This window comes from Esox lucius, chromosome 4 (genome assembly GCF_011004845.1).
Source record: "Esox lucius isolate fEsoLuc1 chromosome 4, fEsoLuc1.pri, whole genome shotgun sequence".
NCBI classification, from domain to species: domain Eukaryota; kingdom Metazoa; phylum Chordata; class Actinopteri; order Esociformes; family Esocidae; genus Esox; species Esox lucius.
In genome coordinates, this window is record NC_047572.1 from 13,706,782 (window position 1) to 13,727,520 (window position 20,739).

Consider the following 20,739-nt stretch of genomic DNA (forward strand, 5'->3'; position numbering starts at 1 on the left):
TACGTAACATTGTCATTATTCTGTCTCTGTACGCCACCACAATGGATTTGAAATGAAACAACCGAGATGCAATTGAAGTGCAGACTTTCAGCTTTAATTCAAGGGGTTGAACCAGAATATTGTATGAAACGTTTAGGAATTTTCGTACACAGTCCCCTTATTTCAGGGCCTCAAATGTACAAATTAACACAATCATAATACTTTTTTTCAACTTTTTAAATTTTGAATACTTTGTCGAGAATCCTTTGCAGGCAGTGACTTCTTGAAGTCTGGAATGCATGGACATCACCAAACGCTGGGTTTCCTCATTTGTGATGCTTTGCCAGGCCTTTACTGCAGCTGTCTTCAGTTGTTATTTGTTCCTGGGTCTTTCTGCCTGAAGTTTTGTCTTCAGCAAATGAAGTGTATGCTTGATCGGGTTGAGATCAGATGATTGACTCGGCCATTGCAGAATATGCCACTTCGTTGCCTTAAATAACTCCTGGGTTGCTTTTTCAGTGTTTTTTGGGCCATTGTCCATCTGTAACGTGGAACACCATCCAATCAACTTTGCTGAATTTGGTTGAATCTGAGCAGACAATATATCCCTATACACTTCAGAATTCATCTGACTGCTTCTGTCTTCTGTCACATCATCAATAAACGCTAGTGACCCAGTGCCATTGGAAGCCATGCATCCCCATGCCATCACACTGCCTCCACCATGTTTTACAGATGATGTGGTATGCTTCGGGTCATGAGCCATTCCAGGCCTTCTCCATATTTTTTCTTCCCATCATTCTGGTACATGTTGATCTTAGTTTCATCTGACCAAAGAGTGCTGTTAGTAGATACTGGTAAAGCTTATTACTGGCTAATATGATGTTAAAAGGCCAGTGGCAAATGCCATACATAGATGCTAATTGTGGTGGAGGTAAACTTAGTAAGAAACGTTAGTCAGTTTAAATGTATCAATGTCGTTCACAAATGGGCAATTAACTATTAAAACGGCCAGTGGCAAAAGAGGATTTGTTCAGGATAGAGAGAGGCTATACTGATATCTGGCAAATGTATAGCTCTGTGGTGTAGTGGTTAATGACACAGCCTTTTGTGTGCGTGACCTGGGTTCGAATCTTGAGATAGCAACACTTTCTACTGCGGGCCAGCTGAACTAGGCTTGCCTGCTTTCTTTTTAGATGTATTTTTTTGCAGCCTAATGATGGCCTGTTTTACTTGCACTGAGAGCTTCTTTGACTGCATGTTGTGGGTTCACAGCAACAGCTTCCAAATGCAAATGCCACACCTGGAATCAACACCTTTTACCTGTTTAATTGATGAAGAAAAAATGAAGGAATAGCCTACACCTGTCCTTGAAACAGCTTTTGAGTCAATTATCCAGTTACTTTTGGTCCCTTGAAAAAGAGAGGGCTACATATTAAAGAGCTGTAATTCCTAAACCCTTCCTCCAATTTGGATGTGAAGACCCTCAAACTGAGAGACTGCACTTTAAGCCCATATTCATTATTTAACTATCACTTGAATATGGTAAACAGACAAAATAACAAAACTTGTGTCAGTGTCCAATTATTTCCAGACCTAACTGTTCACTGTACACTTCTGACTGCATTTTCATGGAGATATTTGGATGAAGTCAGACAGATCTTCTAACACTGCAGGGACATGGCGACAGTGGGGTATAAGCAGGTTGGCAGTGATCTGGCAGGTCATGGGATCAGGCCGTCCTAAGACTCATCTCAAGCCTCTTATGGGGTCTCTCCTCATTATATATTCTATATATTAGAAGATATTTACCTATTTCTAGATCTGTGCCTGGGAGACACTTCCGCCCAGACCGTCCATTCAAAAGGGGCATTATTCCAAAGAGGATTATGGGTAGTCCAGCGGTATTGTGGGTAGACAGGCAGTGGGCACTGAGCTTGAAAAGAGTCGCAGGATTTAAAGGCTGTATAATTGAAAAAAGGTAATAACACACACACACACACGGACAGAGACCATTGATGTGGTGGGAGGTAGACAGTGGAGTACCGGCCCTATTAGAAATTCACAGCTGATCATAATCCTCAGTGTAGACATTGTGACTGCAGGAGGAGGTCTGTGCTTTAAGAGGACTTGAAGTGTTTCATTTACCCATCAGCCTCTGTGTATCCCACTTTTTTTAAGTCCTCAAGTGGTCCGGCGGCGACATAATTGTCACACTACGTGGTAGGATGTTAGGCTATAAGGTGAGGATGAGGTAGGCCCCGAACACCTGGATGACACTGGATAACCAGGTGACCCAGATCCTCTCATGTGACGAGTCAAACATGGTCTCCAGTTCCCTCCCAAGTGCATAACTATGGACCCTCTTAGGGAATAGGGTGCCATTTAAGGCGTGGTGCCCTCTTTTTGTCTCAACTGTCTCCTGGTGTCAGTCTCTAAAGAAGGAGTGTAAGACACCAGGGTCCTGGCACCATTGTTAAAGTCAAATTCAAGGCTTTTTAAGACACCAACCTTGCGTTTACTCTAGCAAGGTTGGTGTGTCAGGTGACCTGTTGGTGTGTCAGCTGATCTGTCGTCCAGAAAATCTGTCCAGAAAATAGGCTGACGAAAGTAATGCCAGAAACCCAAAGAGCTGAAACAAACCAGCTGCAAATCTGCAATATGAGTTACCATTATTTGTATTCATTTTTGGTCAACACACCCAATCCGCCCTCAAAAATCAATCTATATCTTATTATTTCAATTCACAAGACAGAATGAACGCACAACTTCGGCCGTCAAGAATTCAACCTCAGAGTTTTGTGAAGCTTGAATGCTGCCACTCAACGTGACGCAATGCGAGTGGTGTAGCAGCAGTCATTTCTTTCAAAGGGGGCCTTCCTAACGCCTTGTTCACACCTGCAGCATCAAAGCAGAAAGCTTGCGGGACATTTTGGGCAGCTACGCAGTTACCCAGAACGCATTGATTCTCTACAGATGCTGCATGCGGCTTTTTTCAAAATGGAGAATCATTTTCGCTCGGCTTATTATGTGTCAAGTAGGTCACCAATTATTGGCTAGCTAGAAGTATGCTAGTCTATATGTTTTTTAGACTTTATAGACTTTTACTGTCTTGAAGTCAGAATGGCCCAATCATCCCATATCAGTTAAATTTTTTCATGAAAACACAATAAAGATTGTGAAATACATAACAAGGGCTTTATTACAAGCTCTTTACTTTAGATTGTCTTGTCCTTACTTTCACTCCGTTACGGTGTTAAACACTACAAATCATGACTGTTTTTTTTAAATGGGATAAAGGGCCTGGCGTTCAACTTGACAAATAGAATCGCACTGCTTGGTGTCCATATTGGCGATCCATGGTCCTACCATCTAAAACAGTTGATTGATTGGTCCAGATGATAAGAAGAAATTCCTCTCCTAAAAGCCAAAGCTCTTGAATCAGTTGATGGAACTCCCCACCGATTTTAGCAATCTTAGCCATTGGTCTCATTGTTGAATGAGCCTATCAATACTATATTGACTATTTAGAATTGTAATAATAGTTGAATTATGTATAAAAAATATATATGATAAAAAAGTTTGCCTTAAGTGCAACCTAAGTTCAACATTAACTGTTTGCTGCCACTAGCTTCCACACATACCATTTTCCCAGAATTAATTTAGGGACCTTTCAAGACTTCTTAAGGAGCCACGGGAACCCTGGACACCAAGACGTGGTTCAACTGCAACCTGTATCAGGCAACTATGAACCTCCTCCCATTTGGCTCTTCTGTCCTCCCGCCCTCCCTCCCTCCCGCCCTCCCTGCTTGCCTGCCTCCATTTTTACACTGCTGATCTCTTGCTGGGAGTTTTTCTGTTTTTCATCAGAACTGCCCAATCTTCTTAGAGAGTTGTTTGTCTGTGTATGTGTGTGGTGTGCTTGCGTGCGTGCATTTGTGTGTGAACGCAGTGGTTTCCCCCTTCCCCGTGGGCCACAGCCAAATAAACTAAATTCTGCGATTTACGATGGAGTTGAGCAGCGACCAGTGTGGGTGGAATGGAGCGGGAATGTCTCATAAAACTGTGTTTCTATACAAAAAGATGGATTACAGCACCCAGTGAATAGCATGCCATGTACACAACATTGTCACATAAAAGCTCATCTCTGACCACACTAGTCACCACTATTTTACCCCTTCTATATTAGTCACACTCATTCAACTTTACTCCACTTATATTAGTCACCACTCTTCAACATTACTCCACCTACATTAGTCACCACTGTTCAACATTACTCCACCTACATTAGTCACCACTGTTCAACATTACTCCACCTACATTAGTCACCACTGTTCAACATTACTCCACCTATATTAGTCACCACTGTTCAACATTACTCCACCTACATTAGTCACCACTGTTCAACATTACTCCACCTACATTAGTCACCACTGTTCAACATTACTCCACCTACATTAGTCACCACTGTTCAACATTACTCCACCTACATTAGTCACCACTGTTCAACATTACTCCACCTACATTAGTCACCACTGTTCAACATTACTCCACCTACATTAGTCACCACTGTTCAACATTACTCCACCTACATTAGTCACCACTGTTCAACATTACTCCACCTACATTAGTCACCACTGTTCAACATTACTCCACCTACATTAGTCACCACTATTGGGAGCCCCCCCCACCTCCCCACCCATCCTTAAAAAATGTATATGGGGGCAGTCAATTCAATGTATGTGTTTTAATTATTATAAAAATAAAACAAATAACACATTTAGTCAAGACTATTTCTAATGAGTGAGATAATATTGATGGTGACGGAGGGCAGGGCCAGGTGTGGACGGTGGGTCGGAGGGCGGGGCCAGGTGTGGACGGTGGGTCGGAGGGCGGGGCCAGGTGTGGATGGTGGGAGAGTCGAGTGAGGGAGGGCGGGGCCAGGTGTGGACGGTGGGTCGGAGGGCGGGGCCAGGTGTGGACGGTGGGAGAGTCGAGTGAGGGAGGGCGGGGCCAGGTGTGGACGGTGGGTCGGAGGGCGGGGCCAGGTGTGGACGGTGGGTGGTATGATGAGTGAGGTTGGGACCAGGTATGGACAATGGGTTATTATAGTCACATTTGGCTTTTAAATTTTTTGGGGGGGTTGAAATTTAGAGACTCAGAAACACCCCTGTGTGTGCGTGTGTGTTTGTATGTTTTAAGTGCGCATGTGTAGTACTGTGTAGTTGATTAGTAATCGCAACACTGTTGAGCATAGATTTTTCTCTCAACTCACTGTCCTATCTCTAATTTGTTGTCTTTTTCAAAGTCAGAGAAAGTAGTGGATTGGGCTGAATCCAAATATAAATCTGTTTAACATTCTTAAGGAATTTATGTGAGATAGTTCTTTAGCAGGAAAACATGCCCTGGCTTAGTTAAACACATTAGTATTGATGGTTTTTAGTCACATTGGTAAACGGTACAAATTTAACAACGCCTCTTTGGGATGTTGAAGCGATATGTCTGTGATTTTCCATGTTTCCATATGTTTCCTTACCTTGAAAGCAGACAGATAAAAGCCTACAAAGAACTATGCTGCCTTTTGTAAAATCACAACTAAGTTTTCAAAATGTGTCTGTCTTCTCAAAATGTAAATACATTATTGAATGTACTGCATATTTTGCAATCAGAATAACACATACATATCTGAAAAGACTGGTCTTTTAAACGTCCCATTTGGTCAATATCTTTTTTTGTTTTTGCAGTCACTGAATCGTTATGATCAACACTGGACATGCATCAAAAGGTGTTGAATTGTCTTTGGTTTGTCTCAGTGACATTCAAAAGGCTGAGTATGGCCTTCTACAATTTAGAAGTAAAAGAAAGAGATTTTGCTTGGGTAATATTTTTTATATGATGTGTGACTGTTTCTATCATTTCATCTTATCACTTGAAAGATAAAATGAGTCAGTGAACACTATATAATTAAATTTAGGTTTTGTATGAATTATAAAATCCCATTTTGGTAAAAGTGAATATATATGATACAATGTAGGTTTGACATGGATAAATGATTTAATATTATTTTCATCATTATCAGTAGCAGTACTAGTCTGAGTAATGATAGTACTAGTAATAGTATTAGGTGTAGAAGTAGAAATAGTACAAGTAGTGTTAATTGTATTAGTGGTAATAGTAGTAGGCTGTGTAGTAGTGGTATTAGTAGTAGGTTAAGCAGTAGTAGTAGTTGTAGTAGTAGTCTTAGTAGTGGTAATAGTAGTAGGTTAAGCAGTTGTATAGTAGTAGTAGTTGTAGTAGTAGTCTTAGTAGTGTTAGTCATAATAGTATTAATTGTTGCAGTAACAGTATTATTAACAATAGTAGTGGTAGCAGTAGTAGGTTAAGCAGTTGTATAGTAGTAGTACTCTTCGTAGTGCTAGTCATAATAGTATTCATTGTTGCAGTAACAGTACTATTAACAGTAGTAGTGGTAGTAATAATAATATGAGTAGTTTGGAAAAAAAATTTGGTTTTGTTATTTATAGTAATGCTGTTATTGTTATGCTATTATTTTTCTACTACAGGTTTAACTAGAGTTGTAACAAATTGTTGTACACAACTGAGAAGAACAAATATGCAAATTCACTGATCTGTCATTTCGAAGGCATCTTACATGATTTTTAGTTTGTTTTTCTTTAAACATGGTGAACGATCGACCCTCCCTGGACATGTTTAATGAAGTGATGCCATTAACAAATATATTCAGAGCACCATTTGACCTCTACAACCAACAGCTTGACCTCTTATAGGCTTTCTGCTAATGACATCCTTCATCCCCGTCTCCCATCCTTTCTTCTCTCCTGTAATCCTATCATACACTGCCCCCCACCACACACACACCTCATCCACTCCTCTCTCATCCTTTCATCATCTCCCGTCCTCTACTCTCATCCACACCCATCCTATCCTTTCATCTTGTCCTCTCTCATCCTCTCTCATCTCGTCTCATTCCCCACTTTCTCCCTCCTTCATCTATCCCACTAACTGATGGCCAACGTCCCACGGCCTGTCCACTGATAGTTCACTCACTAAGACTGTCTATAGATCCTGGGATTGTGTAAGTCATTGTCTTTGCACGGTCAACAGTCTTCACTTCCTGCTTCATTAAGCCCTTCACCTGATGGGAAATGTCTCCAATATCCTGATTTGCATTTGAGAAACTCAGGAAGTGAAGTGTCTCGTTAAGGCAATAGGATTTCTGGGGGGGTAGGGGCGGCTGTAGGGGGGTGGGGGGGCATTGATTGGCTACTGTTGTGCAGACGGAATGTTAATTAGGCTAGAGAGCGAGGTGAGGGAGAAAGGAGAGGGAGTGTAAAAGCAAGATACTGTTAGTACATTCACCAACACAAAAGAGGGGGAGGAATGTATTAGTGGGGGGGGGGCATCTGATGTCAAGACACGTGTTACTTGTCACTCAACTAATTCAACCAATCAATAGCCCGCATAATGAGGAGTGGGCAGTGCATGTGTCTCAAATCGCTCAGCATTCCCTATGCAGTTTCCTGCGTTTGCCAATAACTTGTGGGTCTAGTAGGGAACTAGGTGCACTGTCCCGCCCCATCATTGTTATTCGCCAAGGGACTTGATTTAAGGTGGGACGGAAGTCCACTGTTGATTTGAGGTGGGACGGATGTCTACAGCACCAACTGTGATGAGTTTGCCATTTTTTGCCGTTTCTCTTGGCTGAGACCATGATAGGGTATTGTCCGGTTGTCGGTAGCATTGAGGGACTATTTAACCTTAAAATCTATTTATGATATTACACTTGTGGATAATATTGTGCAAAATGTATAGGTTGACTAATGTTAACAACCCATTGCTAGCTTGCTAGGTAAGACAAACTGTCTTAAACTATTAGTTGCTGAAATACTAATAGTATTTATTTAATTGTAACTAGTAACATTTAGATTTTTGGATATCAGATTTTTGGATATCTGAACTGAACCCCATAGAGTTCAGTTACAAAAATGGCAATCAGAATAGGGACAAATACTTTTGGAATTTTCAATAACTGTATTGAGATATTTTTTTAATATTCACTAGTAAAACCTTAATAGTTAATAGTATCTATTGAATATGTACTAGTATCTTATCAAGATGTATTATAAAACTGAAATAGTTACTAGTTACTAATAAATATATACTAATTGCTTTTAACTGATGACTAGTCAGTTACAGGGATAACATTTTGAAATGGGTTTGCCATGCATGTCAATCTCAGTCTGTGCCTAGCTACTAGTAGTCTGTGCACACCCACACACACAAACCAATGCTTCCTGATACTATGCCAGTGTGTCTGGGAAGGTGCAGTCGGCCCCTCAGAGCCAGAATGCCTCAGAAAACGCAATTAGCTTGAATGTGTTTTAAAGTGTAACAAGACAGGAGTCTATATGATAATATATTGTTTGTGTCCCTGCGAACATGAAACATGAATTCCAATGAGGTGTGTCAGTTCGTTGCGTCCCGATTGCCAGGTGATTCCGTTGGTGGTGCACTACCGGGGCCCTTGGGGGTCTTGGTGAAGGGAATAGTGTGCCATTTGGGACCCGCTTTGGCACCTGCTAAGCAGATAGACCACTGCAGGGGGTAGATTGGTTAAACAACAACCCTTTGAGATATAGGCTCCAGTAGACTGCTTATTAATGCAAAAAAAAGAAGTTCCTGCAGATTAAAGTCAGTGCTTCCGTCTTAGACTGTGGACCGAATGGCACCCTTTTTCAAAGATGGTGCACTACTTGGCACAAGTGCACTACATAGGGGATATGATGTCATTGTGGACACATAACCCACAGCAGCAACTCTAGGGCTTTGTGGTGAAAATAGATTCTTGAGTTGTCTTCTTCTCCTCCTCTGCTCCGCCCAAGGCTTTCTAAACACGTCTACTAAGATTTGGTGATGGCTATGATCACTCAAGCGCTTCACATTACACCGGGACAAAACTGAGAAGATAAAAAAGAAATGACATCAAATCTCTGAGCGGGTGGTTAGTGCAGCCAGGGAATAGGTAATAATGTAAAGTATTCCTCCAGTATTTCACTCTCCACTCTGCTGACATGGCATGTGTGTAAGTGTCCGAAACATTGTGGTGTCACCATTGAAATGTGATATTCTGTGGGCCTAGTCTCCGGTTGACCTCATTTCCTCGGCGTGGTTACGGGTTTATCCGCGGGGTTCAAACAGAAACCCTTTGACAGTTAACAGTTCAGGCATTAACTGGTAAAGGTTACGGCTTACAATTTGGGATAGTTATGAAATGGAGAAAAACAAAAAACAGCGTCATTTACTGTCAAGTAGGCCACCGCCTACCTCTGGAATTATCAACAGGGGTGACTGGATGGAGAGACTTTCTGAACATCTGTATGGGGAGCCTGCTGGCTCAGTCCCACTAAGGAGAAGGGTTTTTACCTCGTTGTTATTGTGTGAGCACAAAATAGATAAGGACCTGGAGAATCGTCTGATACTGCAGTGTAAATTATTTGATAATGTGTGCCTAAGGATCTCTGTGTGTGTGTCTACAGTACATGCCTAAGGATCTGTGTGTGTGTGTCTACAGTACATGCCTAAGGATCTGTGTGTGTGTGTGTGTGTGTCTATAGTACACGCCTAAGGGGGTGTCTCTGCCACTACGGGTACCCAAGGGTGTGTGTGTGTGTATGTGCGTGTGTGTGTGTGTGCCTAAAGAACATGCCTAAGGTTTTGTATGCTGGCTAATACCTCCCTTAGGTGCCTTCTTCTTCACATAGGGCCTTGTGCATGAAACAATTATGTAACAGGACCGTAGTTGTTTTCCATTTACAAAGGAGTTTAAAATATCTCCATAGTACACATCATGTATCATGCGTTGGTTTAAGCACACAGAATTGATGGATTTGTTGCCAAGTGGCAAATGGAACACATTTAGCTGCACCGTCTACCTAAACACTATATGCTCTCTATCACACACACACACACAGTTTAGTGATTTATATCTATAGTGTTTTTTTCAGTTTGTGCCATGTGCTGTGTGTTTCAGTACTGAACTATTAGCATCTCCTCTGGTATTTCTACCTGGGTCCCTGGGCTGTAATCGATACAGACACACACACACACACACACACACACTCACAGACACAGACACACATTCCCTCAGAGCTGTCCACCAAGGTCATTAGGGTAAAGGGGTTGGGTTGAGTGCAGCTGGAACACAGAGATGAAGGAGTTTATGGATTATAGCAGAGGCTTTAGTGTTCCCCCCCATATGAAAACATCACGAAAACACACACACACACTAGTGGTATGACTGTGTTATAACATTACATATACACACACACACACACATTAGTGATATGACTGTGTTATAACATTACATATACACACACACAGACACACATACTTGAAACACGCGGGCACATCTCAGTGGCCTGGCCATATGAAAACATCATGAAAACACACACACACATTAGTGATATGGCCGTGTTAAAACATTACATATACACACACACACACACATTAGTGATATGGCCGTGTTAAAACATTACATATACACACACACACACACATTAGTGATATGACTGTGTTATAACATTACATATACACACACACACACACATTAGTGATATGGCCGTGTTAAAACATTACATATACACACACACACACACATTAGTGATATGGCCGTGTTAAAACATTACATATACACACACCCACACACATTAGTGATATGGCCGTGTTAAAACATTACATATACACACACACACACACACATTAGTGATATGGCCGTGTTAAAACATTACATATACACACACACACACACATTAGTGATATGACCGTGTTATAACATTACATATACACACACACACACACATTAGTGATATGACTGTGTTATAACATTACATATACACACACACACACACATTAGTGATATGGCCGTGTTATAACATTACATATACACACACACACACACATTAGTGATATGGCCGTGTTAAAACATTACATATACACACACACACACACATTAGTGATATGACCGTGTTATAACATTACATATACACACACACACACATTAGTGATATGACTGTGTTATAACATTACATATACACACACACACACACACATTAGTGATATGACCGTGTTATAACATTACATATACACACACACACACACATTAGTGATATGACTGTGTTATAACATTACATATACACACACACACACACATTAGTGATATGACTGTGTTATAACATTACATATACACACACACACACACACATTAGTGATATGACTGTGTTATAACATTACATATACACACACACACACACATTAGTGATATGGCCGTGTTAAAACATTACATATACACACACACACACACATTAGTGATATGACCGTGTTAAAACATTACATATACACACACCCACACACATTAGTGATATGGCCGTGTTAAAACATTACATATACACACACACACACACATTAGTGATATGGCCGTGTTAAAACATTACATATACACAGACACACACACAAGAAACACGCTGGCACATCTGAAAAAATCATGAAAACACGCACACACACATTAGTGGTATGACTGTGTTAAAACATTACACACACAGACACACACAGACACACACACAAGAAACACGCTGGCACATCTCAGTGGCCTGGCCATATGAAAACATCAAAGCAATGCTGAAAGGCTATTAAAATGACTGCTTTTATGGATGCAATAATCCTGCTCTCCGCTTCCTCTTTCCGAGCCCCCCCCTAAACACACACACACACACACACACACACAGGGCATCCAGCTTAAGCGGAAGACCTGACCGCACAGAGGCTATCTGCTAATGTGTTGTAGAGCACAGAACTCACACGCACATACACATATACAAATACTAAAACACAAACCCTGCACACACACACACACACGATAGAGCGCACAGGCAGACGCAGAACACACTCAGTGGACCACACAACCCTAACACCCACACACACATCTATACCCTCCTAAACACCCAAAGATACGATAAATGCAATCTGGAAGCTTCATAGAGAATAGATTCCTAAATGTAATCTAACTCCATATTACAGGAGTTAACGTTCACGCTGTTAGCAAAGGCTGGGTGTCCCAAAGTCGTCCAGTTTGCTCAAATGCTCACACTGTAACCTACAATATCTTTGGTCATTTGTATTTCACTAACCACAAATATAGTCCAGTAGACGAGACACTTTAGGGCTGTAATTTTATTTTAAATGTGGGCTTGTTCGGGTCTGAGTTAATTACAACAATCTTACCCAGAATGCATTGCACGTGTTTCTTGTTAAATGTGCATTAACATTTTGGCCATTTAGTGTCCGGAGTACCACACTCTTGTGCAATCTGCAAAGTAGATGAACAACCACAGATTGTGTGTGCCTGCGTGTTTTACCATCCCCACTGTGTCTGATTATCGACTGTGTGTACTCGCATGGGTGTGTGTGTTGACTATCGACAATGAACTCAACAATAACCCAAGCATGTGTGAGTGCAATTAGATAACCCAGGGACTTGTTTTCTAATGCCTCAAACCAAATGAACTAAAGATGCCACATTGATTTCTTTATGTTGTCAAAATTATTAATCTTCACTTGTCTTGAGGCACAGCCCGAGCTAGTCAGCCAGCCAGATAGTCAGTCAGTCAGTCAGTCAGTCAGCCAGCCAGATAGTCAGTTAGCCAGCGGGCAAGCCAGTCTACTAATCAGATAGTCCACTAGTCGTGTAGTCAATCGGCCAGCCAGCCAGTCAAACGGTCAGTCAGCTAGCCCTATTGCCAGTCAGTCAGTCTGTCAGCTGGCCAACTAATCAGTCAGTCAGTCACTCAGCATACCATCCAGCAAAAAGCACAAACAACCACTCCGCTCCAAAGAGCTTTAGGTCCATAAAACATGTGAACGGATTTGAGCAATCCCCACAGGGGAAGGAGAGCGAGCAGTCCCCTCCGAAATGGCACCCTGTTCCCCACATATAGTGCACTCCTTTTGACCGGGCCGTTTAGTGTGTAGGATGTCATATGAGGCAGCCATTTGTGGTCTCATGAAGACGCCAGGAATTCTCATTAACTGAGATTGACCTGGCCGCTCTGATTGGTTCGACTGTTCTACTCTCTGATTGGCTATTACTCCGTTCTGCCCCCGTGAGCCGCCGACAGAATTCATAAACTTCAGTCGGGACGGAGGGGGGAGGAGAGAGGGAGAGATTGTGAGAACGAGGGCACGATAGAAGCGGAACGGAGGGAGGGAGAGAGAGTGGGAGAGATGTCAGGAATCTTAGCCATGACTTGTCCTGGGCCCGGCTGCACTCCATTGACATCCTGTCCTGTTCATTTCTGTTCAGTTCTCTGGCATGTAGTTGATGCGAGGCGAGATCAATATGACCTTACCTCCACCGCCAAGCCAGGCGCTGTTCTGAAACTTAATTACTGATATTCAGCTACAAAGTCATCATAGTGAGGCTGCCTGTCAATATCCATCGGGCATCATTACTAGCCTAATAAAAGAGGTTATTTACAGGCCGGTTTGCTGACACCCAGGCTACGCCAGGGGATTTGGCTGCAGCTATCTCAATTTGCCTCTCTCTAGCTTACTCTCTCTCTCTATCACTCTCTCCCTCTCTCCCTCTCTCTCTCTTTCTCTCTGTGTCTTCCTCCTTCGTACTCTCTCTCCCTCTCCCAGAAGCGCTGACCTGAAAAAGGAAACTGTACAGAAGAAAAGCGAGAGGAGGGATAGAGAGTGTGAATTCTTCTGCTGTGGCTTTTATTCTGTGGGGTTTTGTGCTTGTAGCTTTTCCAACCGCCCACCGCCAACCACCATAGAGTGCCAGAAAAACGATATAAAGAAATCCCCAAATCCCAAACTGAATTGGAGTCCTGGATGCCACTGACTTTAGAGCCAGACATAGTGCTATTTCATGATTATGAAATACTGCATCTTTCTCCTAATTCAGTGGATTTCTTCGATTTTGTTTTCTACTGTATGAGTATAATATACAAACACACACGCTGTCACTCACACAAGCACATTAACAAGTTATAGGGATTGCACTTAACTGTCTCAGGGCTAAAGTTAAGTGTTTATTTTTCTCTCAGAAAACTCATTTCTCTGCATTGCAGCTGAAACGTACCTCATCATTAACACTTGACAGAGCTCTTCTGGTCCAAACTTCCACTCTCCCCATCCCATCCAAAACAGAACCATTGGACAGCAGGCAGACGTCCAGGAGAACTGTGATTGTGGGAGAATGCCATAATGTAAATACACTCAATAAATCAATAGTCTCCTCTAATTGAAATTGGTACCCATCCGGGATTAGCTAACAGCCAGTAAACAGTCAGTCAGCAGGCCAGACTTCACCCGGCTCAAAAGAGAAACACTGGCCCCTTCAGGACAGTTGCGGCACAGCACCCTTGTTGTCACGGTTCCATGTTCCCCCACCATTCACCATCGCTTTAGTGTTGATTAATCAGGTCCATTTTACACAAGGACTCTGGATGTTAATGCATACTGTTCCACCTTCCCCGAGCAATTAACAGGGAGGGCAGAGCTACAGTCTGGTCTTCAAACACAACATGACGTGTCCTAAAGAGCAGCTAAAGCATACCGACTCGTTCATCATACATTAGGCCGTGTGTTTACCAAAAAGCCCCCGGTGATAAGAAGACCTGTGGACTGCGGCCAACCTGAGAGGAGCAGTTGAGGTGGGGGGGGTCAGGAACTAGGGGTTTAGGGGAGAGGACTGAAGGACAAACAGACATACTGTGTTGAATGTTACTGTCGATGCATATCTCCACATGTTCAATCAAGTCGCGTCCGTGGCAGACATGCTAGGCTGCTTGACATGTAATGTCACAATCAGACGAGATTATGACATCGGTTTGATTTTGGTTCCATTCTTCAATCTCCTTCCAGCTGAAATGTCGGTTCCTTGCAAATAACGCATTGGTTTAGGAGACAAAGTTGGAGTGACAACCGGTTCGAGAGACTTGAACCAGACAGGACGGTGCATCTTCCTTTCCAACCTTCCGGCTGCGCTCCTTAAACCAGATTTTGATCTGTCCTGGATTGGTATTGACAGTTGATAGATATTGTAGGTTGGATCACTGCAACGCAGGCTCCGCCCTCCAACAGGTTTGTTACCTTCTTCTCCTTTCCTCACCAGGGACCCCAACAAGCCTGTTCCTCAGGACACCAAGTTCATCCACACCAAGGCCAACCGCTTTGAGGAGGTGGCCTGGTCCAAGTACAACCCCCAGGACCAGCTGTACCTGCACATCGGCCTGAAGCCCCGCGTCAGGGACCACTACCGCGCCACCAAGGTGGCCTTCTGGAAACACCTGGTGCCCCACCTCTACAACCTCCACGACATGTTCCACTACACGTCTACCACCACCAAGGTACACTACCCGCTCCACAACATGTTCCACTACATGTCTACCACCACCAAGGTACACTACCCGCTCCACAACATGTTCCACTACATGTCTACCACCACCAGGGTACACTACCCGCTCCACAACATGTTCCACTACACGTCTACCACCACCTGGGTACACTACCCGCTCCACAACATGTTCCACTACACGTCTACCACCACCTGGGTACACTACCCGCTCCACAACATGTTCCACTACATGTCTACCACCACCTGGGTACACTACCCGCTCCACAACATGTTCCACTACATGTCTACCACCACCTGGGTACACTACCCGCTCCACAACACGTTCCACTACATGTCTACCACCACCTGGGTACACTACCCGCTCCACAACATGTTCCACTACATGTCTACCACCACCAAGGTACACTACCCGCTCCACAACATGTTCCACTACATGTCTACCACCACCAGGGTACACTACCCGCTCCACAACATGTTCCACTACACGTCTACCACCACCTGGGTACACTACCCGCTCCACAACATGTTCCACTACACGTCTACCACCACCTGGGTACACTACCCGCTCCACAACATGTTCCACTACACGTCTACCACCACCTGGGTACACTACCCGCTCCACAACATGTTCCACTACATGTCTACCACCACCTGGGTACACTACCCGCTCCACAACACGTTCCACTACATGTCTACCACCACCTGGGTACACTACCCGCTCCACAACATGTTCCACTACATGTCTACCACCACCTGGGTACACTACCCGCTCCACAACACGTTCCACTACATGTCTACCACCACCTGGGTACACTACCCGCTCCACAACACGTTCCACTACATGTCTACCACCACCTGGGTACACTACCCGCTCCACAACATGTTCCACTACATGTCTACCACCACCTGGGTACACTACCCGCTCCACAACATGTTCCACTACACGTCTACCACCACCAAGGTACACTACCCGCTCCACAACATGTTCCACTACATGTCTACCACCACCTGGGTACACTACCCGCTCCACAACACGTTCCACTACATGTCTACCACCACCTGGGTACACTACCCGCTCCACAACATGTTCCACTACACGTCTACCACCACCTGGGTACACTACCCGCTCCACAACACGTTCCACTACATGTCTACCACCACCAAGGTACACTACCCGCTCCACAACATGTTCCACTACATGTCTACCACCACCTGGGTACACTACCCGCTCCACAACATGTTCCACTACATGTCTACCACCACCTGGGTACACTACCCGCTCCACAACATGTTCCACTACACGTCTACCACCACCTGGGTACACTACCCGCTCCACAACATGTTCCACTACATGTCTACCACCACCTGGGTACACTACCCGCTCCACAACACGTTCCACTACATGTCTACCACCACCTGGGTACACTACCCGCTCCACAACATGTTCCACTACATGTCTACCACCACCTGGGTACACTACCCGCTCCACAACACGTTCCACTACATGTCTACCACCACCAAGGTACACTACCCGCTCCACAACATGTTCCACTACATGTCTACCACCACCAGGGTACACTACCCGCTCCACAACACGTTCCACTACATGTCTACCACCACCAGGGTACACTACCCGCTCCACAACATGTTCCACTACACGTCTACCACCACCAGGGTACACTACCCGCTCCACAACACGTTCCACTACATGTCTACCACCACCAGGGTACACTACCCGCTCCACAACATGTTCCACTACACGTCTACCACCACCAGGGTACACTACCCGCTCCACAACATGTTCCACTACATGTCTACCACCACCTGGGTACAGCTGGCACGTCCTCTTTTAATCTGCTTTTGATATTTGTCTCTCTTTAATTTTACTTACCACTGTGTGTGCCGTGATGGTGAAATCAATGAAAATAATGTAGATATGTCAATACAGTTGTCTTACCTTCCTTGATAGTATCAGTGTTAAGTCTCTCTGGCAAAGACCTTCCTTGATAGTATCAGTGTTAAGTCTCTCTGGCAAAGACCTTCCTTGATAGTATCAGTGTTAAGTCTCTCTGGCAAAGACCTTCCTTGATAGTATCAGTGTTAAGTCTCTCTGGCAAAGACCTTCCTTGATAGTATCAGTGTTAAGTCTCTCTGGAAAAGACCTTCCATGTTAGTATCACTGTTAAGTCTCTCTGGAAAAGACCTTCCTTGTTAGTATCAGTGTTAAGTCTCTCTGGAAAAGACCTTCCTTGTTAGTATCACTGTTAAGTCTCTCTGGAAAAGACCTTCCTTGTTAGTATCAGTCTATCTGGAAAATACTGTCAAATAGACACCTTTTAAAAGTGAAATGAATGAAATACCAACAATGCTTTTGATTTAAAGGTCCCCCCTTCCGAGACGACCCAGAACTCCCTGTCCACCAAGAAGACGTGGCCCTTCAACACCAAGCGGCCCCCGATGTCCCCTGCCTACAACAACGAGGATAACGAAGCGTGGAATGGAGAGGAGGAGACCGGCCCTCTGGTCGTGGAGAACCCCCGGGACTACTCCACGGAGCTGAGTGTCACCATTGCCGTGGGCGCCTCGCTGCTCTTCCTCAACGTTCTGGCGTTCGCCGCCCTCTACTACCGCAAGGACAAGCGCCGCGAGGCGTCGGGGGGCCACAACGGCCAGGCCAGCCCGCAGACCCACCACAGCCAGGCCACGTCCAACGACATGGGCCACCACCAGGGCCCGAACGAGGAGGAGATCATGTCCCTGCAGATGAACCAGACGCACCACGAGTGCGAGGCCATGGGTGTGGGGAACCCGGGGATCGACGGGGGTCTCCGCCTGGCCTCGCTGCCCGACTACACCCTGACGTTGCGGAGGTCACCGGACGACATTCCCCTGATGACCCCCAACACCATCACCATGATCCCCAACTCCCTGGTGGGGATGCCAAACCTCCACCCCTACAACACTTTCACGGCCGGCTTCAACTCCACCGGCCTGCCCCACTCCCACTCCACCACCCGAGTATAGCTTTAAGGAGGAGAGGGAGGTGGGGGGAGGAGACGCGGATGAAGGAGTGGACGAGGATTCTGTTTTATAAATATTACAGGGAAAAGGGTTCTGGGGGGGATGGGAGGGGAAAGGGGAAAAGTGGGAATGAATGAGTGGTGGGATTAAAGAGTAAAGAGATTTAACTAGACTTTTGCTACAGAGAAGAGGGCGTGGAGTTGCTGAGGAGAGGAGAGCTCTCTGCTGCCTGTGTGGTTGTGAAGATGTGCAGAGCTGCCAAAATCAAACTGCTATTCTTCCCTCCCTCCCTTGACAGCCCAGGGCTTGGGAAGGAGGGGTCCTTTCTGCAGAGTTTTTTTTTTTTTTTTTTAATAATCATTTTAAAAGCCTTTTTAAACAGACTGACGGGGGAGATTATCAACACTTACTACTTGGATTCATACAAACACACCGAGAAAAGTGCTTTTTCTTTCCCATCTCCGTCTCTCCTGGGGAAGACAGAACAGACACATTTCAAACAATGGCCTCTACCACCTTATCCGCATAATGGGTTTTTTTTTTGTGGACATTTTTTGTGTTGTTTCGATGCCTTACAAAAGCTTGTTTTGTTCTGAGGATTTTGTTTCTCTCTCTTCATTTCTATTGTTCACAGAGACTATTCCTTGTGGAGTTTGTGACATTTTGACGTGACTCAAAGACACGAGTGACTGAATTGCGAACTGAACTGGCACCAAGAGGATATTTACTGCAGTACTTGGAGATTTTAAGAAGCGTCTTGGTGCGACTCGTTTCTCTGTCGCATACCTACAAAAAGCCACAGAAGCGGGGTTCTCTTTTCTAGCCCTGATAGAGATGAGTTGTCTGACACAGACTCCGACATCCCAGATCAGAACACAGACATGAAGACTATGTTACTGTGATTGTTTTGTTAAGGAAAAAAAAGTGCATCTTTTACAACCAATTTATCTGTTAAATGACCTGATCTTATCTCTACTCCACAAAGTGTGCGCTTCCACACACACACACACACACAGACACACACACACACACACACACTGCTCAGAGCACCTTTGTAATGTTGTGCATAATAACACGGTTGTGTGCGTGCGTGTGTTTGCGTGCAGGTGTGTGCGCGCGTGTGTGCGTGCGTGTATGCGTGTATGCGTGTATGCGTGTGTGTGTTCGCGTGAGTGCAGGCGTGTGTGCGCTTGCACCTGTTTTTGCGTTTTATGTGGCGGGTTGGGGTTTTCGGGGGCGGGGCTTCTTTCTCATTTTGTCATTTGGTTCTGTTCCACCAGTGCTGTTCACACTGCAGCTACTTCTCTCTCTCTGGGTGTATGTCCTTACTGCGAAATAGCACTTTTGTTATTTAAAAAAAAAAAAAGTTATATGTCTAATTTTGCTTAAAGATGACAAAATAAATATATTATTTTACGTGTAAGAGAAAAAAAAAATAGCTAAAGATTCAACTGAACTTACTGACATGATTCCATATACTTTGTAAGAGTTCCTCTTGAAAAGCAGACAGTGGCCTGTTTGCACTGAGTAAACTATATCAGTGCACACTTGTGTTTCTTTGATTATATATATATATATATATAAATATGGGCATACATGCATATATGTATAGGGCGTATAGCGAGAGATGTCATTCTGATGTATGTACTCTAAAAGTAAACTAAAGCAGTGCAGAGAGTTAACTACTGTTAGCAAACTACTCCGACTGTTATTATCAACCTGAAAGAAGCGCCATTAAACGACAGAAGGCCATTTCAGTTTGTAGGATGTCTTAGTCATTGGGAATATCAAGAAGCAGAACGAACGACCCGTTTTGGTGTCTTTATACGAGCTCTATATGTATATTTATGTATCAATATATTTAATATTTATTTATGTATACCAGATGCATACATGCTGATTGTGCCATGTGCCAAATTAAAACCATAAAAAAGGAGAAGAGGCGTTTCACTAAACCTTTTTTCTTGTGCTGAAATTCATTTTTCATTTTTTTTTATGGAAATTGTAAACGCTTCTGTTTGGAATGAGACAAGTTGGGGGTAAAAAAAAAAAACAGACAAGACTTTTTCATCTCTGTGTTCTCTCTCTTCCTCCCTTGCTCTACCATTCTCCCCCCTCTCTCATGCCATGAGAAAAACTGGCATGGTATCGCAGGAACACTTGCGTTGCAGCCACATGGATTTAACCTTTGCGCTGATAGAGAATGTGCTACTGATGAGAATGATGACACGTGTACCGCAGCAGAATTACACCCCCAGTTGGCAACTATCTCCTGTCATCCAGGATGAAGCCACATCTCT

General features: G+C 44.0%; 1 protein-coding gene across 4 annotated transcripts in view; it reads left to right on the top strand.

The window, feature by feature from the left end:
* The window catches only part of nlgn3a (neuroligin 3a), a 143,338-nt gene extending 123,463 nt beyond the window's left edge, over positions 1–19,875 (top strand). For all 4 annotated transcript variants that reach the window (XM_010896481.5, XM_010896490.5, XM_010896499.5 and 1 more), the window contains 2 exons: positions 15,176–15,410; positions 17,801–19,875. In XM_010896481.5, the coding sequence (XP_010894783.2) occupies positions 15,176–15,410; positions 17,801–18,442 (877 nt within the window). In that variant the 3' untranslated portion in view covers positions 18,443–19,875. The remainder of the gene's footprint in view (positions 1–15,175; positions 15,411–17,800) is intronic.
* Positions 19,876–20,739: the final 864 nt, after the last annotated feature.